This window comes from Nyctereutes procyonoides, unplaced genomic scaffold, assembly GCF_905146905.1.
Source record: "Nyctereutes procyonoides isolate TBG_1078 unplaced genomic scaffold, NYPRO_anot_genome, whole genome shotgun sequence".
Classification (NCBI taxonomy): domain Eukaryota; kingdom Metazoa; phylum Chordata; class Mammalia; order Carnivora; family Canidae; genus Nyctereutes; species Nyctereutes procyonoides.
The window spans coordinates 30,922,959-30,947,131 of record NW_026575122.1 but is presented as its reverse complement, the minus strand read 5'-3'; the positions used below and the strand labels follow the sequence as shown (position 1 = coordinate 30,947,131).

The window sequence follows — 24,173 nt, the reverse complement described above, 5'->3', positions numbered from 1 at the left end:
CATTCCCAGTAGGAGTATAAAATGGTACAGACACTTTGGGAAAAAGTCTGGTAGTTTTCATACAGTTATTTAAGCATACATCTATCCCACCATGACCCTGAACTTTCACAAAAATGCTTATATAAGAATATTGACAGCACCTTTATCCAAACAGATAAAAAATGCAAATAACCCAAAAAATACCCACCAACAAAAGACTAGATAAACAAATTATAGCATATTCATTCAATGGAACAATATTTATTCAACTACATGGATAAATTTTTAAAACAGTACCGTAAGTGAAAAAAAGCCAGTCACAAAAAAAAAAAAACAACCATACTGTATGATTTCAATTCAAAACTACACAACATCAATGTATAGACACTGAAATCAAAACTATAGCATCTACAAGGTATTGACTAGAAGGGCACCCCAAGGAAACTCCATGAGTAATAAAATTTTTGTGGGGAAGGGAGCACATATTATTACACTGAGTACACACTTAATAAAAATCAAATTGTGTATGTGAGATCTGTGCATTTAATGGTATGTACATTTTACTTCAATAATTTTTAAGGGAAGCCTGGGTGGCTCAACGGTTGAGCATCTGCCTTTGGCCCAGGGCCTGATCCCGGTTCAGGGCTGGAGTCCACTTCAGGCTCCCTGTGGGGAGCCTGCTTCTCCCTCTGCCTATGTTTCTGCTTATTTCTTTGTCTCTCATGAATAAATAAATAAAATCTTTAAAAATAATAATAATAATAATTTTTAAAAAAGATAAACTGATTCTGGTGTTTTCTTTGTGCTCATAAATACAATCTGTCAAGATGCATCACAAAGCTGAATAGAGTATTTATTTTAAAAAAAGGTATACATTCCATATTTGGTATAGTCCCTCAAAGAGGAAGACTGATTGTTCTTGGGTGATATATATAAATACTCCTCTATTTGTTACTTTCACATTAACTTATTCAAATCAGTGAATAACTCAGAACAATTGTTTTAACCCAGAGAAATGAGTACCACATTACTGTTGAAAAGAGACCAGATGATCCAAACTTTCAATCCTTTCTAGTGATAGTAAATTTAACCATATTATGACAGCTTTATTTTTCACTCATTCATATTAACATCAGAGTTTACAGAATCAACGTAAGAAACATTTAATAAATCTTTAAGCACTGCAAAAGCAAAACTGAAACTGTAAGATTTTAATACTTAGTTTATAATCCTCTCCCTTAAAGTAGTTTAGCTTACATTTCTTTCTCCATTTCAAGCTGTTTACTCAATTCTGTGACTCTAAGCTCTAAATCTGTATTCAGCTGTCTTTGTAGTTGTAGTTCCTGCAAAGCTTGTTCCTTGCTTCCTTTAACTTCGAGAGTATCAGCTTCTAGTTTCTATGGAAGAAATATAATACAGTAACCATTTTAATGTCAATAATTATCCATCTATTATTAAATATAACATTTATGTTTATATTTACATTGGTGTCGACACACAATAATAACCGTAAAATATTTATGATATAATAAAAACACATTTTTCCTTCCCAGCTATTACTGAGTAAAGGAACTATTTATTTTGGAATCTTTCAGAGGACCTACCAGGCTTTATACATGACAGGCAGTCACTAAGTTTCTACTTTCAAACGTTAACTCTAAAGAGAATAAACTTAAAATAATTATATCTATTATTTGAATAAAAGTTATTAATTCAAGTATGAAAAAACTAGGTAACAGGTTCACACATGGGCCCACTTAAAATATATTATCCTTTATATTCAGTGAACAACACCAATGTAATTATAAATATCCAAAACTAACATGGAGTTGTCATGTTATCCCTCCCGTTAACACCTATTGGCCCTAAATATAAAGTCAGTTAAATTCTTGGTTTTGCACCTTTAATTAAGTTCTTGGTTTAGAGATGGCTGTTCTTCATAGTATAGTTTCTGTCTCATACACATACATACAACTGTATTTTTACAAATTTACAAAATCAAGCTGTTAAGTATAAAGTTTAAATATTGATGAGCAAGGCATTTTCTTACATAGTTGTAATAATTTTGCACCCTAAATATTATATAAACCAATCTCTGTATCTGTGGCACTTACTCAACACTTACACTGGATATTTGATATAAACTGTAAAATTTTCAAACAGCTATATAAAACACATAGAATACTTCCTAAAATAATTACCAAATGTTAATCACATGAGACATTCTTGGTTCTAAATAACTACTTGTAGAAGATACCCGAAGAGAATTCTCATTAGATGCTTTTCAGTAAATGGTCTCTGTTCTTTTCAACCATTACAAAAAGTCATTTGTCATTACTATTATCACTGACCATAATGAAAAGAAAAATAAATCCCTAAACAGAATTGTAAACATAAATCTTCCTCCATGTTGTATCAGTGTATGTGTGCATGTATATATGTATACTTATATATGTGTATACATACACACACATATATATATGCAGAAATATATATATATATCTAGAAAAGTGTTTCATCTGATTGTGAAGATATAACTTACATACACATAGTCATTTGAGATATAGTTAATTGATAGTAGATCCCATTTAAAGGAAAAAGGACTGAGGTCAAATCCTCTTCTGAAAGGTCTAGTCATTTAATCTCTTTAGTAAATCAACACTTTCACTTGGAATCGTGTTAAAGTAAGCAGTAGTTTACCACAGCATAAACTTATTATTAAACTAAAAACAAAATTCAAAAGGTATAAATTTTAAGTTTAAAAAAGGAAGAAGTCTGTCATATGTGAAATATATATTGGAATAGGAGCTAAAGCGATAGGAATGATGGAACAGAAGAGGCTTCATAACAACAAAATGATAAGTTTCATATAATTACAGAGTAGATCCCTGGTTGGTTGTTTCTTTGCAATAGTTACACATTACAAAAAAACTAGTATACATGTTAAAGCTGCCATTTGTAAAGCTACCCATTAATGAAGTTAGAAGTAAAGATGGAATTCAAAAATAAAACTTGAATATTACATATAATTTAAAGTCTTATATCACAACTTCACTCGTGTTTACAAATTTAAAATCTTCAATTCCTTCTAGGTTATCAGTTTCCATTACTAGAGCAGCAGAAAATATAGGTAAATTTGATATCTTTTATACAAACCTTAATTTGACCTTCTAATTCTTCAGTTTTTTGTTCTAAAGAGAGGTGTTTCTCTTTATATTCTTTAAGATGACTTTCCAGCTGACTGCAATGTTCTTGCTTATCCTGCAACTTTGTAGTGACCTGATCCAACTGAGTAGTGATCTTATTTAACTCCTACAGACAAGCACAATTGAAGAAAACTTTAGTAATAGGAAGGTTTACTTTATTGTATGCCCAAATGTTTCATCAAAGTAAAATTGAAAATTCTAATTTTATTTAAGAAACTATTGGAGTAAGACTAGAAATAAGTCTAATAATGAATCAAAGGTTGTATTTACCAGTATAAAGGACCTGAACTGAAACTGCACACAGTATGAGCTACCAAGTTTATATGCATAACCAGTCAATAACCTTTTCTAGAAAGAATTATTCTAGGAGTCAAAAGATAATAACAATATTAAATAGGCTGATAATAAAGTAACGCTTTTATATTATAATTGTTTTCAATGTTCAAGATGCCATTTTAAAAAATAACATTTAAAAACAGTGACTACATATATGAAACTTGTTAATTTGTAATATCTAGGGGCACTGAAAGAACAAAATACAAATTACCAGTAGTAAATACCACCCATAAATAGTCCCTATTAATGTTTTGATAATTTTCCTTTTAGTCTTTTCGGTATGTGTCTTTGTCTTATACTTTTAAAACAGGAAGAGAATCTTGCTTTACATACTGCTTTATTTTAACCTTTAACATAAAAATGTATAATGAAATTGTGACATCATTTTCTAAAATATAATGATATTTGACTGCATAAATTTCTATTTTATTTGATCCAGATCATTTTTTAGCCAAATGTCCTGTTTTAGATTCCTAGATTGCTATAACCTTTCTGCATTTTATTAACAGAAATGTGAAGAGCATCCTAAAAGCTATGATTTTTTTTTAAGACTTTACTTATTTATTCATAAAAGACACAGAGAGAGAGGCAGAGACACAGGCAGAGGGAGAAGCAGGTTCCCCGTGGAGATCCCAGTGCAGGACTCAATCCCAGGATCCCAGAATAACGCCCTGAGCCAAAGGCAGATGCTCAACCACTGAGCCACCCAGGCATCCCCTAAAAGCTAGGATTATTCCCTTAGGATAAAGAACTAAAAAGAGCTAAAGAATGAAAAATCCTAAAGTTCTTGAAAAATATTGCCAAACAGCTTTCCTCACCACCATTAAAAGGTTGAACTAACATAGCCAACCACCAACAATGTATTCTTTTACACCCTCTCCAAACCTTCTAGTGTTAAATACAGACATCTTACCTCAATAAGGGCATCTTCTCTTACTATACTAATTTACAATTGATTCTTAATGAACTTGAACATTTGCTAACATATATTTGATCATTTACTTTTTTTGTAGGTTTCCTTAATTCTTATCTAAGTGTTTTAAATAAAAGGATATTAAGCCCTTCATCAGACACATTTCAGAAAATGTTTTATTCTTCTGCTATGTGCTTTCAAACTTTGTTAGTGATATTTTGGGCAGAAAAATGTTAGACTTTTATGTGGTTATTCTTATAAATACTCTTTCTATTACAGTTTCTAGCACTGACCTCGTGCTCAGAAAGTAGACATATTTAGCAAAAATGTGAGTAAAGTTATAGAACATACACAGTAATTCTATGTACATAAAAATAGCAGTGTGTGTGTGTGTGTGTTGTGTGTATGTGTGTTTATATATAAATGTATACACATGTATTTATTTAATGCTTATAAAACTCTGGAATGATACATACAAAATTTAAGAGCAAACATTCCATCCAAGGAGCAAAAAGGGATTAAAGCTTAGGGTAAAATATAGAAAACAAAGTTTTTAGTTTGTTAACTTAATATATTACAATACTGCTTTAAAAAAAATTAGACCAACAACCAGTGTTACCTATAAAATAAGTATAAATTTTAAAAATTTCTGTCTGGTAAAACCTGAAAAATATTTTTCAGTATTTTTATCTTGGCCCTAAAGTAGTAAGCTTTTATTGTATCAGCAGTATTGAGAAAAGTAACTTCTGCACTCCCTATAACCCTCCTTATTCTTACCCCCCAAGATAAAAGAGTAACTCTTACTGCAATGGAATACATGGTGGTACTCTTTTCCTGCTTCTAAGTGGTAAGTATATCCAAGTCATGGCCCAGATTACCTACTGAAAACAGGTGTGAAAGTTTGGTCTTCTTTCCCAATCATTGGCACTTGATGGAATGCAACAATTCAACAATTAGGAGTAGATACTTCAGCTCCACACCATGGCCTATACTAAGGAGTAATATAATATTAAGAAGCCCAACCACAGGTGCACACCAGTTAAGCTTTATCAAAAACAAAAATGAATTTTTATCTTCATCTGTCTGACTCCTGCATCCAACACTCAACTGATTCTGAAATCAGGGAGAAATTAAAGGGAAAAAGCAAGTTGATCAGGACATTAATAAAACTGAGAATCACTTTTATACTTTTATACATGTATGCAATTAATTCATCTAACAAAACATTACATTATCGGATGAAACTGCATCAGGTTCACCTACCTGCTGTTTATCTTGTAATGCATTTTGGGCTGTGTCCAAATGATTCTGAAGATCTGCTCTCTGAGCAGTTTTTGCTGCTTCTGCTGATAGCAGTAATTCAGTTTTGGCTTTAATCTGTAACAAAATTGACCAGTCATTTAATTCATATTTAGTTCTTGATTTCCTCTTGCTTGAATATGCATTGCTTCTGTCACTAAATTATTTTAAAAATTAGGTCCTTCGGGGAAAAAAAACGTAAGGATTTAGACATTGAAAAATAAGTATGTGATAATCCCTAAAACAGGAATGAGTAGGAGAAAAAAGACTCCTAATAATGTTTGCATAAATGATGAAGTTTATGATATAGAAGATGATATATATGCCCCTACATGACACCAAAACACTTCTCCCTCTCTCTTTTTTTTTAATTTTTTTTTATTTATTTATGATAGTCACACAGAGAGAGAGAGAGAGAGAGAGGCAGAGACATAGGCAGAGGGAGAAGCAGGCTCCATGCACCGGGAGCCTGACGTGGGATTCAATCCCGGGTCTCCAGGATCGCGCCCTGGGCCAAAGGCAGGCGCCAAACCGCTGCGCCACCCAGGGATCCCTCCCTCTCTCTAATTGGACTCCAAATATTGGGTTAACATACAACTCATCTACAAATATATATTCTCTTCTTCCAAGTTATTAAGTATCCCTTATATTATATTTCTTATTTACAATCGAATTATTTTCCTAATATAAAATCAAGGCTTAGAAATGTTTCTATAACCTTCTCTACTATAGTATAGAATGAGAAACCAACAATAAGAATGGAAAAAGAAATACTTTAATTCCCATCCCATCACTGATTCATTGAACAAGACCTATATTGGCCTCTGAAAGAATGTATATTAAAAACATATAATAGTACATAAAAAGGGTTTTTTTAATTAAACCTTTAAAATAAAATCTAAAAATCAAAGTCGAAAAGTTTTTAACACAGAAATATAATGGTATAATAGAAAATGACTTGAATTTCAAAAAAAAAGGATTTCATGAAAAAAGAAAAGAAAAGAAAGAAAAGAAAAGAAGAAAAGAAAAGAAAAGAAAAGAAAAGAAAAGAAAAGAAAAGAAAAGAAAAGAAAAGAAAAGAAAAGAAAAGAAAAGAAAAGAGATCGGGTGGTTTCAGATTAGATTGCCAGAAAACATTTAAAGAGCAAAAAAGGCAAACACGAAAGCTCAACAAACTAAACACAACCTTTATTTAATTCCTATTCCCAATGTCTTTCCACTAGTAAGTAAAGTAGAAAGAGGGAGATGGAGGTGAAGATGAGGGACAAAGAAAGACACAAGGAGAGAGAGACAGAATTTATATTTGATGGCTTAAATAAAAGTTTTATTCAGACAAACTCACATTAAATTGCATAATTCAACATTACCTGTATGTCAAGCTGGGAGACCTTCTCCTTGCTCTCATTTAATTGACTATTCAATTCATTGACACTAGTTTCTAAAGAAAGAACACGGTCTTGTGCAGCTCGAAGATGTGCCTTCTGCTCTTGTACTTGGTCATGCAAATTCTCCTGGGCTTGTTTATGGCTTTCTGACTGATTCTTCAGCTTCTCTGTTAGTTGAGTTACCTATCGTATAAGCAAGACTCTAATTATGAAGGTCACAAATGATATTATAAGAACTAAAAAAACAAAACAAAACAAAAAAATTTAAGGACCATGAGAATATTAAAGTGCTTTATGATAGGTTATTTCATATTTTTTAAAAAAATTTATTCACATTTTTCCAAAAATAAGCACTCAAAATTATAACAAATTCAGAGATTTCTATTATTTTTAAAACCACCTCTACAGAGCTATAATTTACATGAAATAAAATTCACCAAATTTAGTTGCACAGCTTGAGATTTAATAAATATATACACTCATTTAACCACTGCCACAGATGGAAAACATTTCAATTACCCCAAAAGGTTTACTTATGCCCCTTTGCAGTCAGTACCCTCTACTCATCTCTAGCCCCAATCACTGATCTAAATAATGAGTTCCTTATATATTCTGAATATTTCTGAATTATCAGTTATATGTTTTGCAAATATTTTCTCTTAGTCTGTGCTTGGCTTTTACTTTTATCATGATAACTTTTGAAATGCAGGCAATTTTAATTTAGATGAAATCCAATTTATGTGATGTTTCTTTGGTGTACCTTGCTTAGAGTTCATTGAGTTTCTTGAATATGTGGGTTCATTATTTTTAATCGAACTGAAATTTTTTTCAGCCATCATTTCAATAAATCTTTTTCTCCTCCCCATCCTTCTGTCACATCAATTATATGTAAGCTAGATTACATGATCCTGTCCCACAGGTCACTAAAGCATAGTTTTTTCGTTTTGGATTTTTGGGGGGTTTTTTGTTTTTGTTTTTTTTTTAGTCCAGCCTTTTTTTCTCTCTGTGCTTCATCTTGGACAGTTTCAATGGTTTGTCTTAATGTTCACTACTGCTATCTATTTGGTTAATTTATTAAGCCCATCCAATGAAGTTTCAATTATACATTTCTATTTAATTCTTTTTTTATCATCTCTACTTCTATTTCATTATAATTTTTCCCTTATACTCATAAGCATATTTTAAGAGCCATATATGTTTTCTTCTTCTTTGAACGTCAGCAATTTTTTGATATTTATGGAACAAGTCTTGATTTTGTTGTCTTCTTTCAAAAATGCTGAATTTTGTTCTAGCAGGCAGTTAATATACATGCAGTTCAGCTGGATCCTTTTGAGGCTTATTCTTGTGCTTTAATTTTTTTTTTTTTTATTTACGATAGTCACACACAGAGAGAGAGAGAGAGAGAGAGAGGGGCAGAGACATAGCAGAGGGAGAAGCAGGCTCCATGCACCGGGAGCCCGACGTGGGATTCGATCCTGGGTCTCCAGGATCATGCCCTGAGCCAAAGGCAGGCGCTAAACCACTGTGCCACCCAGGGATCCCTGTTCTTGTGCTTTATTAGGCCAGGTGTACACTAGCTTTTACCCTATGGCAGTTTAGTTTTCTATGGTGTGACATTTCTGGGGTTTTACTAAATGTCCCCCAAGTGTTCAACCACTTCTTTATTCCCTTGCTGGAACCTGAGCATCTCCCAGTCCTGACCACGTCTCAGTTTGCAGCTTCCTAGTAACTGCTCACAGCCCGGCCTCATGGAATCCCACCGTGCCAATGCAAAGTGCTGCAGCCAGCTAAGGACCCAAGTGAATCCCTCCGTAGACTGCTGGGGCTGCTCTCTCCCCTGGCCCCGCCCCTCTCTGAAAGCTGCCCTGCAGGGGTGAGGTGCCCCACCCTTTGTGAACTCCAGTCTCTCACCCCTGAGTGCAGTGGGACTGCTGTGCTCTCCCTGGAACCCCCCAACCTGCACCACAGTCTGGAAAATGTCTCCAAGTCAGAAACTAGAACGGTCAAAAGGTTCACTTCCCTTGCTTCTCCTTTTTTTTTTTTTTTTTATAATATTAACTCTTTTTTTTTTTAATTTTTTTAAATTTTGTTTTGTTTTGTTTTTTTTAATTTTTTTTAATTTTTATTTATTTATGATAGTCACAGAGAGATAGAGAGAGAGAGGCAGAGACATAGGCAGAGGGAGAAGCAGGTTCCATGCACCGGGAGCCTGACGTGGGATTTGATCCCGGGTCTCCAGGATCGCGCCCTGGGCCAAAGGCAAGCGCCAAACCGCTGCGCCACCCAGGGATCCCTCCCTTGCTTCTCCTAAATCAAAGCCCCACACTGCTTATTGTACAGTATCTGGAAGCAGTGGTTTTACACATTTTTCCCCTACTTTTCTAGTCATTTATGGTGATAGGACCAAATAGGTATTTGTTACTCCAACAAGGCAGGAAGCTCAAGTAGATAGGTTTGTTTTTATTTATTCTTTTAAAAAGAATTAGAAAAGTGCCATTACCTATTGATGTTTTGTTTTACAATTGTCTCATTTAGATACTTATAACTCTCTTTTGGGACAATTCTTCCAAAAAAGTAACTATAAATTCTTTCAGTTTGAAAATATATTAAGCAAAATTTTGTAAATTTCTCTTAAACTACATATAAGCAACTTACCAAAATTATTAGCTATGTATTTCACAGACATATAATGACCAAAATATAAGTAACTAGTAAGCCTGCATATTAACCAATACATAGTGACAACTAACACTTGATTAGTACTTTCAGTTTATAAATATACGTTGTTATTCATTCTTTTTTCAAAACATCACAAAATGCCATGAGACAAGAATGCACTGTTAATAACATCTCTAATTTTCTAATGAGCTGATGACAAGGTGAAATGATTTGCTTGTGGTCACACAGGTCAAAAGTTACATGCTGGGACATGAACTGATACTTTGTCAGATTATGCTAACTTACTTTTACTACAATAACAACCTACCTCTAAGGTAAATGAGATGTTATTTGTCAAAAAAAATAATACTTAAAAAGTACTAAAAATTACCAGAATAAAGAGTCATTTAAATAAAGCACTTTTAGTAAGATTTACAAACCCAATTTTAGAAACAGAATCATTTGTCATGCTTACTTGTTCCTGTAAACTGTGGTTTTTTTCTTGTAACTGGTTAAGAACAGCAGTCTCTCCTTCACCAGCCTGAATTTTTGCATAAAGATCTTCTCTTTCTTTTTCTAGTAAGGAAATATTTTCTTTACTCTTCTGTAGTAAGGCTTCAAGGTTCTGGATCTTTTGGTCTTTATCACCAATTTGACGTAGTACTTGTTCTAAATCATTCTGTAAAGAAGTGAAAACTACTACCTTAAGGATAAAGAACTTAAAAAATTATTCCTCAAACAAAATGATTGATAATACATTTTACAACTCAAAATCTTAGTCTTACATTTTTTAATTGCTCATTACATTGTAACATGTATGGTAAACATGGTAAACTTAAACAATTAGAACTATGTATTTAAAAATATAAATCTGTATTGATAATAAACTAGAATTTAACTAAAAACAAAAAACAAAAAAAAAAAAAAACCTTCAATTAGCCACATTCTTACTCTAACATTCGGACCTACTGCCCACTATTATTCTTGTTTAACCCATTTCAGATCTATGAGACTCTCCTCATTCCTTAGCATACCAGGCACATCAGGGCCTTTTTTGCACTGTTTCTGCTATCTAGAAAGAATACCTTTCCCACTAAGTCACATATGGCTCATCCCCTCTCCTTCAAATGTTTGTTCAAATGTCACTTAATCAGGCCTACTCTAACCATTACATTTAAAATTGCAGCCTTTCGGGGTGCCTGGGTGGCTCAGTCAGTTAAGCATCTGACTCCTGATTTTGGCTCAGGTCATGATCTCAGGGTCTTGAGACAGAGCTCCACATTGCTGTGCTCAGCAGGAAGTCTGCTTCTCTCCTTCACCTTCTGCCCTTCCCCCTAACTCATGCATGCACCTGCTCACTCTTTCTCTAAAATAAATAAATCTTTAAAAAAATAAAATAAAATTCCGGCCTTTCCCAATACTCCTTCTCCTGAATGTTTTTTCCATATCCATAGCACTCATCTTTTAAAACACTAAATAATTTATTTATTTTTCATGTTTATTTGTCTCCCTCCACCCCCTCACTAAAATGTATGCTCCACAAGGTGAGGATTTTTGTCTGCTTTTTTCATTGATGTATCCAAGATACATATGCTCTAAGATATTTGTTTAATGAACTGAAAAGTAAAGAACTGCACTCTAATACACACACTCAGGAAGGCTCACTTCAATATTCCAATAGGGCTCTTCTATTGATATATCAAAGGACCACTTCTTTTACTCTACCAAGGGCCTAAATGTTACACAGAGCAGGGTGCATTAGTCCACACCCAGACAATGCCCATTAATATTCTGGAGCTATCTAACCCACAGCCTTTGGCTTGGTCCAATCATTCTAAGACAGCCAGAGAGAACCTCTCCCTAGAATCAGGCCCTAACAAGCCCCTCTGCAAACCTTATAGTACACCACACTATCTTGCTCAAACAGAGTCAGCAACCACCTGGTACTCTCAATAATTTGCACCAGTATTGCACCATCTGAGACCAATTTCAAACATGTTTCTCATCTCCCTAAGTTTCAATCACAAAATGATGAAAGGCACCCTAACCTTTCTGTTCTTATTCTCTGCTCCTGCCACTAATGACCCCTTTTTCCACATCCCACTCATCATCTTGAACCACAGCTCCAGGCCTAAGCGTTTTTCCAAAACAGTCACTCTATTTCCAAGTCAGATGTGAAATTTGGTTCACTCTTTACAGATGCTGATACCTCCTTAACACTATCAGATACATAAGGACCATTCTGCTAGGCAAGCAACAGAGATTGATTCCTTCCTGGTTTTTCACCCCAAAACTCTCCCCATCATGTAAAAACTTCATGCTGCTTTGAGGAATATGTCACTCATTTATTCTAACCTCTATTCTGTGTTGCTATCATCTATAAACCCCTACCTCATTCACTGAAGACTTGAGACCTGATTTAGTTTTTCTCTCAATCCCAATTTCTGCCAATTTCCTGGGAAACACAAAATACATAGAGAATTAAGAGCACAGCCTCAATATTCATATCATCTTAATTCCTGGACCTTTACTCATCCTATTCAATCACTCACATGTAGGATCTTGTAATCACTTGAAATTGTTCCAGATGAAAAATTTCAACTCTCCTACTCTATGGCCACAACTTCCTGACCATGTTCCAACTTCATGACCTCATTTCTGTTCTTCAATGTCAAAGAGACATTGACCTCAATTTTCTTCTAGTGTATGTAGCTTACATCTCATTTCTCTTTCTGAACCTAATATAATGGATATGGACTAACCTTAACTATTCTCTTAGCTATTCAACATTCTCCAATTCCTTTCACCTCCAAATTCCCAATACAGCCACCCAAAAAAAGGCCCAATCCTAGATCAATATTATAACCAATAATATTATAATCTGCTGACTCCATACCTACATTTCCAAGTACTGTTAGAGCAAAATCATAAATCTTCAAAGATTGCTGCCACTACAGCGTTCTAGAGTCCAACCTCCATTATACACTCAGGAGCATCTTGTCAATCCTCTCACTTGACTAAGGTTCTCATTCTCAAATATTTGCCTCAGTAACTACTTAAAAGCTTCAAAATTCTCTCCAGATTCATAATCTCTGCCTGCCTTCCATTAAACCATTACCATCTCCATCTTTATCCAAAAAAAAGGGAGAGGTGGGTGAATTTTTAGGGGTGATGTGCCTTGATTTTCCATCCCCTTATCTACAAAAATAGGTAGGTAGTAGGTAGGTAGGTAGATAGATCCATATTTGTTTCCTCAGACTTCAAAGAATATCCTTCAAAAGAAGATAAATTTTACCACTACCCATTGTTCCTATTACCTCATAGTTTTTGTTGTTTTTTTTTTTACCTCATAGTTTTTCAATACTTTATTACTTCAGTCACCTCTCCTTCAATATGCTCAATCATTCCCTCTCTACCAGTCCCTTTGTCCTAGACTATCAACATGTTCGAGTATCTTTTTTTTTCTTTTTTTTTAAGATTTATTTTTATTTATTTATGAGAGAGAGAGAGAGAGAGAGAGAGAGAGAGAGAGAGAGAGGCAGAGATACAGGCAGAGGGAGAAGCAGGCTCCATGCCGGGAGCCTGACTCGGGACTCGATCCTGGGACTCCAGGATTGCACCCTGGGCCAAAAGCAGGTGCGAAACCACTGAGCCACCCAGGGATCCCCCGAGTATCTTTTTTTTCAAAAACACTTCCCAGACCAAACTCCATTCATTTCTGCCCAGTTTTTATACAATTCATATTTAAATTTCAAAAGAAATTCAAATTCACTTTTCCAACTTCCCCCATCTCTCATTTACTCATCAAAAAGCAGCTTGTTAAATTATGTTTAACAAGGTCAATGACTTATTAACATATAAGAATATATACTTACAACATACAATTACAGTTTAATATAATGGAGATTTTTCACTTATCATACTTGGCAATCCCCACTACACATCCACATTTGAAGCTGCTGATTACTCCCAACCTTTGACTCTCCTCACTCTTTTGGCTTCCACTCTGCAGGTTCTCCTTAATTACTTTGATCATTCTCCTTCTTTGGGCTGTTCTTCCCCCATTCATCCATGCCATTAGGTGCTAGTATTTCCCAGAAGTTCTGTGTTACCAGTTATCTGTTCTCCTCATTACACTCCCTCCCCAGATGATCACATCTATTCTAATAATTCCATTTACTCCATATATACGGATGTTTCTCACAGCTAATACATACATACATACATACACATATATATATACACACACACATATATATGTATACATATATATACAGCTAATACATATATATAAAATACATATGTATATATGTATATATATATTAGCTCACAGCTATATATACATATATAGCATGGTTCTCTCCTCCAAGCTTTAAATAAATATATCCTATAGGTTCCTCAACCATGTCCAAACCTGAACTTACCACGGTGAAGTTGTAGCCAATGAAATGGGCATTTGTCTCACATCCACTCACACAGTAGATGACACCTCCATTTACCATGTACCCAGTGTTATCTATCTGGAAGTCATTCTCTCTCTCATTCCCTACTAAAAATTCCCTAATTATTAAGTCCTACTTATTTTCTGCTCAAGTATTACTCATATTTGCCCTATGACATCTTTTAACAATTGCTTGAAATAAGGACATTATTATTTTCCATCTAAACTACTGCATATATTTGTCTTTTGGCTGAACTCCTGCTTCAGATATTCCCTCTGAAATCTACTTTTCACACAACCACAGCAATGACCTATTTAAAAATCAAATCTGACTACAGCAGTTCTATCTTGAGACCTTCAATACCTTTCTATCTTCAAAGATAAATGTCGCCCAAGACCTTCTATAAAACTTACTCATGTCTAATGCTCTGGCCTCTACTCTAACTAATCTCTAAGTTATATTTTAAGCTTCAGCAAAACCTAAAAGTTTAGTTCATGTCAGCTTTAGTATCCTTGTCCTTTTAATTTCTATTTGGAACATACTCCTTACTATCATCATCTTCACAACCCAGAAACATCTGCACATCCTTTGCAACTCAAATTGTCACTTTTAAGAGGTTTCCAATGACTGCTCTTTTCCAGACTCTATCTCAGATAACTGCCCTCTGTGCTACCATAATAATCTTCTATACATATATTCATCTAGAACAACACTGATTACATCTCTTTAATTAATTTTAGGACTTTTCATGTTTCCATAATGAAACACTTTGCCTGGCCTCTTTGCCATCCTTTTCTTATTCTTCCCCAGAGAATGAGAATTTAACTAACTGAAAGTTTAGAATAAGGAACTAAAGCATGTTTAACTCAGCCCCTTGCTCTCCCCTCAGTCTAAGAGACAACCTGCCTAAAGTTATTGAAAGCTTGTCATTTCCAGCGTGGTCTGTGACCAGATGAATAAATTTAATTCTGGGGTATACTATAAAAAAGCACACTTGGGGGTGCCTGGGTGGCTCAGTGGTTGAGTGTCTGCCTTCAGCTCAGGTTGTGATCCCAGGGTCCTGGGACTGAGTCCCCAGACCTTCTGGGGAGCCTGCTTCTCCCTCTACCTATGTCTCATTACTCATACCCCTTCTCATCACTCATACTTTCTAGTCACTGGCTTCCTGATATTCCTTAAACATGTTCCTGCCTCACAGCCTTTTAATGTACTGGTGCTCTCTCTGATATCCACATGTCTCACACTCCCCTTTTCTTCAGGCCTTTCATCTTCTCTGCCAATCTTATCTAACACTGAACCACCCCTTCCAGCCTCCCAGATTCTTTCTACTCCCTGTCCCTTTTGTATCTCCATAGCACTTGTCACCATCTTAACACTACATATTTTGCCTACTTACCTTGGCTTTTTTTTTTTTTTTTTTTGGCTTTTCTTTTGTCTCCCTCACTAAACTCCATGAGAGCAGATAGCTTTGTCTATTTCATTTGCTGCCATATCCACAAAATCATTTCCTTAGCCAAGAGTAGACATGAATACACATTTGTGACCCAATAAATGAAATAACAAGTAAATGAGTACAATATTTTTATCTCTATCCATCTGACTCCCATCCCACTCTCCAAACTCAGAAGGTAAAGATAGGCAAGTTACTTACAGCCTCCTTTAAATTCCAACATTGTTTCTGTGTGCACATCATTAGACTGCCATTTTCTAGAAGGCAGGCACTGTGTCTTACTCATTTCTTTATTTTCAGTGCTTACCAGTGCCTGACATATATAGCTAAGTAATATTCAATGAACTAATGAAAGACTGAAGGGATAAATGAACATCAAAGTCAAATTCATTTCAAACACTTGGGTACCCTCTTCCCCTCACTGTAACAAAACAAAAATTTTACTTCTTTCAATCTTCTAAGGTACACTATAGAATCTATATAAATTTAACCCAATCTCTTATATTTTCTATACCTACAATTCCAAAGTTCATATGATAGCTCTGAAGCAGGGAAAGATGGGACAAATAAATATCAAGTTCTACTGTAGAAAACACAAAATGTTCTTTTTTACTGGGCTAACTAAATCAGGAAATTTTATTTGCATTTTTTAAGTTTTTCAAATATGGTATTTTTAAACTAATAAGTAATAATTTATTTTGTATACATAGTTTAAATATATTTTATTTAAATAAACTTAATAGGTAATTTAGTAAAGAAATTTAATAAAATTTAAATATTTTATATGAATATGTCTACTTATAATAAGTCGTTATAATTTTAAAATAGAAAATTTCAAAATAGCAATTGAAAGAAACAGAGTTTCGAATTATCCAGATACTGAAAACTATCAAAACCATTCACAATCAAGTTTTTTTTTTTTTTTTTTTTTTTTTTTACTTATGATAGTCACAGAGAGATAGAGAGAGAGAGGCAGAGACACAGGCAGAGGGAGAAGCAGGCTCCATGCACCGGGAGCCCGATGTGGGATTCGATCCCCGGTCTCCAGGATCGCGCCCCGGGCCAAAGACAGGTGCCAAACCGCTGTGCCACCCAGGGATCCCCACAATCAAGTTTTTTGCATTATACAGTTTTACCACAAAAAATGAATCATGATTTGGTTAATTTCTGTTTAAAAGGCTAATATTTACCTGAGCTTCTCGAAGTTTTGCTGTAGTGCTTTGCTGAAGAGCTTGTTGTTCTTGATGCTGTTGCTTCATTTTATCTAATTGATGCTGCAATTCTGTAGAATTTGTTACTTTTTCCTTCAACTTAAAAAAAATGTAGACTGTCAGTTGACAACTTAAAGGCATAATGCTATCATTCATAAAGATCTGGCATTACTTTAATTCTCAAAATTCTCAAGTCTGAAGAAAAAAACCTAAATTCTGACAATATATAAAATCAACTTTAAAAGCAATATGTATTACTTATAGAATCTTAATCTCATGATTATGAAACCATTCTCTGGGAACAGACTCTAATCCTAAGAACAGAATTCTTCTCCCAGGTTGGCATTTAGTTTATTAATGCTTTTTGTATACTAATATGATCAAGGAATTGATTACATACAGATTTTTTGTAATAATAATCTAAACCATAGTATCAATATTTGTTTTATTTTTTTCCACAACATTATCATTGCTTACTAGAAAATAATGGGGTCATCTACCACAGCTAAGATTCTGAATCTAGAATAAAATCTATTGATGAAGTTACAGATTTTAATTCTCATTGTTTGTTCAATCCTAGTAAAAGAAATAATTTAATGATAACTTTTACTTTAACCAATAGTTACCATTTTTGGCAACACCTTTAATTAGGAGAGCATTCAATTTTACGCTTAAATTGTAAAAGTTAAAATTCTTAAATGTAAACTCAAAATTTATATGCACCCAATATGTGTCATTAAAGATCCTCACTGTGTTCCTGTTAAGCTGTTTTATTGGGAAGTTGTTCTTAGTGGTTAGGAAGACTCCTCCCTTTCATCAGCCTCATAAAGGTTGATCCCCAGAATCTATCTTGCCTAAAGCTAAAAAAGTAGTCTTCTTATAACACATTTTAGTTGAGAACTTTAGAGAATACAGTCACAACAAAATGACTTAATACAGCTAATAATAAGTAGGATGTTTGTAGTGGGGAAAAATAAATGCCACAATTTAAAGTTTAAAAAAAAATGTCCAATTAAAGCTCTTGAAAAAAACTGAACCATAATAATACTTAAGATGCCTCTAATCTATCAATAAACTATTATAAACTCATTTGATGTGTTAGCTTACCTGTTCTTCTAAACGAGAAAGTTTGAGCTGTAGATCAGCCACTTGTTGTTCTTTATCCATCAATTTTTCACTTGAAAGTTGTCTCTGTTCCTTTAGCCTACCATGAGCTTCACCTAGTTGACGTTCTGTCTCCAGAAGTTTGCTATGTAACTTTTAAAAAGAAATTAGTTTGTATAGTCCATATATACTATACATCATCCCCACATCACTATCACCACCTACCTACTTTCTAAACAATGTTTTCTTTTTACCAATATAAGTATAAATCTTAATTTTCATACACTTTGGAGGAACCTAAGATTCAACTGAATTTTAATCACAGCTTTAGGGTTTTTTGTTATCCTAAACAACAACAACAACAACAAAATTACAGTGAACCAAAGGCTCTTATTTGGACTTGGGTGTTAGAAGCATTTGAGGAACTTAAAATAATAAAATAAAATTTAAAAATCAAGATGCTCAGGGCACCTGGGTGGCTTAGCAGGTTAAGCTTCCAACTCTCGATCTCAGCCCAGGTCTTGATTTCAGGGTTATGAGTCCAGTTAAAAAATAATAAATAAATAAATAAATAAATAAATAAATAAATAAATAAATAAATGAATGAATAAACAAATAAATAAACAAATAAATAAAGAAACAAACAAATAAATCCAGACACTCAAGGCACACACTCATACCTGTTCCACAGTATTTTTTTTTAATTTCATAGTGATTGTTTTTTCATAGTTACGTACCACCACAATTAACTTCCTACATCTGAGTATTGAATAGAGCATATAGCAATCCCAAATCCTCGAACTGGCACATAATTTCCAAATAAAGGAGAAGAAAGACTATTTTTTAAAAAACTATTAGGTGGCCTTCATTCATTAACTTTAAAATTGCCACCCAGTTAAAACTAAAGGAGAGATCTGTCCTAGAGCTAAGATCCATCATTTTCTCAAATTCTTTATTTTTCTCTAATAGTACCAGAAATCGTAGTCAGTTTGTCTTGGGGGAGAGGGAAGATCCATTTAAAAAAAGAAAAAAAGCTTGTATTAATTTCAGAAGAATTACTTCATGAGTGCTGGGAATATAGAATGAAAATGAACTGTATATTTTTAAAAGTTGCAAAACATTTAGCAAGGCTTACACATTAAGAGTGTTCCTACATACCAGCCTTATAACACATGCAAAAACATGTGCCTCAGCAAAATTAAAAATTAATAACACCCTGTACAATTGCTTTCAATTAAAACTATTCACATTAAATGTGAAAATATTAACATGCGTCATGTTTATACTTATATGTGCTACACATGCATATTTCTCCATAAAAATTCATATTTGGTCATGATCAAAGTTCTATCAGAAAAGTGAACACTCACTATTCTCTTATGCTGTGAAACAACCTGTGGCTATTAGAATATACTCTATCCTTAATAAAGAAAACTAAAGTTAATTTATTTTATTTTATTTTTTCTAAAGTTAATTTTAAAAACATGTTTTCGTCTAACTAAAACAAATCTAAGAGAATGGATTTATTTTAATCTTGTCCTTAGCCAGCACTCTGACATCTTTCTTCTTATGCCTTTTCTTAAAATGCAGTGGATTAGCTCTGTAAAGTAAGTTTCAAACCTTCTCACTACAACAATTAGGCACAATTCTAATATGCAAAAGCAAAGGAGGCCTTCAAGGTAAACTCATCTTACAAGCACCTAGACTGTGTGATCTCTTACAAACTGGCATCACCCACATCTAGCGTCTTAAACTTGCTGGATAAGAATCTCCGCTGATGAAGAGATACAAACTTTGGTTATAAAATAAGTCACAGAGATGAAAAGTACAGCATAGCAAATGCAATCAATAATATTGTAATAAAACAGTAGAGTGCCAGATGGTGACTACACTTACCATGGTGAGCATTCATTAACATACAGATTTTGCCAAATCACTATGTTGTACACACATCAAAAAAATAATAAAAAAAGAATCTTCTGATATCATTGTTAATACACAGATAATCAGACTCCTTCCATGTAAGATTAGATTTAATACATTTAAGCTAAAGCCCAGAAATCCATGTTTTCATAACAACAATCAGATGATGTTCAGCTTCAGGACTTTAGAAATCCCTTGCCAAAAAGTAATACTTTAAAAAGGAGTAGTTTTCAAACTCAACAGCACAGAACAGTTAATTACAGGGGAAACGTTTGAATATGCCTGTGCCCAGGACTATACAAGAGATTATGATTTAATTGGACCAAGGGAGACCTTGATATTGTTAATTTTTTAAATCTCCTCAGGTAATTCTGATGTGCAGATAGAACTAAGAACCAACCAAATTAAAGAGAACTATTGCTCTGAAGTGAAGATTTACTAAAGGGATGAGAAAAAGGGATATGTACTATAAAGTCTGAAAAAAGCCCATCAAAGGGTAGGAGCGGACCAAAAATCACTTAAACAATGATGCCTATACCATTGTAGAGTAAACATGTTAAAGAAAATGAGGTTAAATCAATAGTAAAAATAGTAAACACTGAAATTATTAATAGTCTACCCTATTTTGAGATACACATATATATGTATATATTCCATAATAAATTCAGTTTGTACACCTATATATATAATTCTTTACTCGTTATATTGCTAACAAAAGTGTCAAACTCTATCCTAAATGCTAATATTAACTAAGGTGGGCTGGTGCTTAACAAAATCCATCAACACATGGGGTGTCTGGGTGGCTCAGTCAGTTAAGCCTCTGCCCTCAGCTCAGGTCATGATTCCAGGGAGCCTGCTTCTCCCTCTCCTTTTGTCACTCTATGTTCGCTCTCCCCCTCTCTCAAAATAAATAAATAAAACATTTAAATCAATCAATCAATCCACTATTCTATTCAAGATGCAGGTTAGATAATTTTTAAAAATTAAAATGATAAAAAAAAATTAAAATGATGACAATCTGATTTTTAATTATGTAACATCATTATTTACACATCTGTGGCTATTTACACATTTGTGCTCATAGACACAAATATGAAGAATATAGGCTGCTTTGTCTTCAAGTCTTTTGTTGACAGTTGCCAGCTATCTACTTTGTCACTACTGAAATCGGTGCTAAGGACACAATAGAGAGCAAAATAAACCCAGTTCATGCCTATACTCTTTAAGAATATAAAAAAAAGGTTTAACGTGAGATTTATTTCCATCCTTCTAATAAATATTTGCTGAAAGCCCTAAATACACAGGCTGACAGAGTAGAAAATAAATTTCTCACATTAAGGAGTTCATAGTCCAAGGGGAATGGTAGACTACATGCAAGTAAACAAAAAACTAATTATACAATGTAAAGTGTTATAAAGAAGAATAAAAAAGCCTGCTGAAATAAAAAAGGGGTCCAAAATATATGGAAAACAAGCTATTTAAATGGAGCAGTCCTGGAAGTTTTTATTGATGAAACGACACCTGAGCCAGCCTTTTGAAGAACCGAAGTCAAGGGCACACTAAGAAAAAAAACATGGGCAAAGGACCTAAGGCAGGAAAGTGCTTGGAGCATTGGTGTGTTTGAGGAACTAAAAGGAGATCAACACAGCTTAACAGTGGTAGGAGATGAGTTTGAAGACACAGTGTGGGCGATGCTACACGCAGAACTCACAAGCCAAAGTAAGATAATCTGGATTAATTTCAAAGTGTAATGCAAAGCCACTGTAAGCAGACAAAGTGATATCCTTCATGTTTTAAAAAGATATCTCTGCTTCTGCATGGAAAACAGATTAAGGAGGTCAAGAGAAGGAAAACTTTACGAAGGCCAATACAGTAGCTTAAATTAAGAGCAGGAGCAGTGTAGATGATGAGAAGTGGAGAGATTTGAGACATATTTTGAAGGAAGAATGCTTAAAGAAAGAAGATAAACGGTATCACTTAAAGGTCTTCAGTATAACTTCTTTATTTATCACAGAATTGTGACTAAACCACTAATCACATGTTCAAGTCTTTATCTAAAAATATGTTTGAGTAGGTTCTCAAAAATTCCTCATGCTCCTCGTCCCACTGACAACCAAATAAAGCCCAAATTCCTCGGCCTGCTATTCAAGACCCCACATAATAAGGTTCCAAATGCTGTTTCCCATCACAATAGTCCACTATTACACTCACTCTATATTAAGAGATATCCTTTCCTAGTTCTTACAATACTTTCCTGACACTAGTTTACTCTCACTAATTCTTCCTCCTGGAAGATTCTCCTACCTCCAAACTTGTCAATATCTGCCTAGTATTCATTATTTCATGTACCACCTCTGTTTTACACAAAGCTTTTCCTGATCAAATAACTGGATAAAATGATCACATAAAGTACTGTGGGGGAAGAAAACAAATGAGGAACTCTTCCAAATGATCCCTATATGGGATCATTTTATTATAATCCTCACATTCTTTGATATAGGATAGTACTTACCTTATCCTCAATGAGATTTCACAAAACCATCTAAGGTAAGTATGGTTTCCTTTTTTCAGTTCTACATCTCCCAACAAATAAAACAAGTTGTCTTTTGGAAACCATAAATGCCAAATTTTATTTATGTGAAATGAATGTCATATATCTAAGTTATTCACTAAAACATCTGCTGATTAACAATCAATGTGAGTGGGGTACCCGGGTAGCTCAATTGGTTAAGTGTCTGACTCTTAATTTTCAGCTCAGGTCATGTTCTGAGGGTCATGAGATATAACCTCACATCAGGCTCTGTGCTTCATGCACAGTAGGCTTGAGATTCTCCATCCCCCTCTCCTTCTTTGCCCCTTTCAGCTCATACTTGTGTGCTCTAATAAATAAATAAATCATTTTTTTAAAAAAAAGGCAATGTGCCAAGTAGTGAAAATAAAAAATGAGTAAGACATGGTCTTTGTACCCAAAGAGTTCAGAATCTAGTAAGGAAAGACACATAAGTTATGATAAAATACTATACTGTAGCAAGTGAAACGATCAAAATATATACATGCTTAAGCCAACGTTAGGGGGTCAAAGGAGGGAGAAATGGCAATGTTCAGAAAAGGACTTCTAGAAAAGTGACAAGTGAAGTAAGTGATGTGTTCGGCAAGGAGAAGAGGAATAAGAAAACTATCTCAGGCCAAGAGACAGAAGGACTGATGCCATAAAAACAAGGATCACTACCATTTAAGTGAAAATAGTTGAATGTAATCAAAAAAGTGGCTGAAGCCTTCAATGTCCCCTAAATTTCCATTTTTCAATCAATTTTTAATGTTACCTATAAGAAATAATAAGAATACAGAATTTAAGTTTGATATTATAAAAATAGTTAAGATTAATATGGTTTTTGTTTTAAAATATCTAATTTTTATATTATTAGTTTAACCATAATTATATTTTGAAAATTTAGTAACAAGAAAAAAGATAAGAATTTCTACACTAAAGAATGATCAACAATTTGAATTAATTACAATTAACTAATATATGCTGAGTACCTACCATGTGCCAGGTACCATCCTAAGTAATTTATAGGTTATTAACTCATAAACACTTCACAGGAATACTATATAATGAGTGCTAATATTTTTTTCTCATTAAGGAAAACTGAAATTAAAGGAAATGAAATCTGACTCAAAACTGTCAGCTGTGAAAATTAAGAGTCAATTTTTCTTAATTACAATATTTTTGTAATTTAAAATTGTATTAACACGATTAATTAATTGTATTTTTAATTTAAAAGTTAATTTTTTTAAATGACAATATTTTTTTATGAACTATATTATGGTCAAATAACTATCAAGAACACTAAGAAACCATAGGAGGAATTACAATAAATAAAAGCAACATCTCTTACTTGATTAACTTCACTTTGGAGTTGTAACCCATGCTGGTCTTTTTCTTCTCTTTGCTGTTGTAGCTGTTTAAATTCAGCCTTAAGATGCTGGTACTTAGTCTCCACTTCTGATAATTCTTCTTTGAGCTTTTGTGTAGCTTCTCCCTTTTCACCTAGTTCTGCTTGTATTCTCTGCAGGGAGGTTTCAGATGCAGATAATCTTGACTGAAGTTGTTGACAATCTAGATCTTTTTGATGAAGGCTTGCTTGTATATTCTTTCTACTCACACATTCTTCATTATGTTTCTCCTCTAACTGAGTGAACTCCAGTTCTTTCTTCAGCAACTTTTCAGACAAGTTCTGAAATATCAATGTAAAAATTTCCTTTG

At 33.8% G+C, this 24,173-nt stretch overlaps 1 protein-coding gene across 1 annotated transcript in view; it reads right to left on the bottom strand.

Annotated features, from left to right (window-relative positions):
• EEA1 (early endosome antigen 1) overlaps window positions 1–24,173 on the bottom strand; it is a 115,392-nt gene that overhangs the window by 33,165 nt on the left and 58,054 nt on the right. Inside the window, exons 11-18 of the mRNA XM_055336671.1 lie at window positions 23,806–24,144; window positions 17,987–18,136; window positions 16,859–16,978; window positions 10,252–10,455; window positions 7,101–7,301; window positions 5,698–5,811; window positions 3,136–3,291; window positions 1,237–1,376 (exon numbers count right to left, since the gene is read on the bottom strand). Of these exons, the coding sequence (XP_055192646.1) occupies window positions 1,237–1,376; window positions 3,136–3,291; window positions 5,698–5,811; window positions 7,101–7,301; window positions 10,252–10,455; window positions 16,859–16,978; window positions 17,987–18,136; window positions 23,806–24,144 (1,424 nt within the window). The remainder of the gene's footprint in view (window positions 1–1,236; window positions 1,377–3,135; window positions 3,292–5,697; window positions 5,812–7,100; window positions 7,302–10,251; window positions 10,456–16,858; window positions 16,979–17,986; window positions 18,137–23,805; window positions 24,145–24,173) is intronic.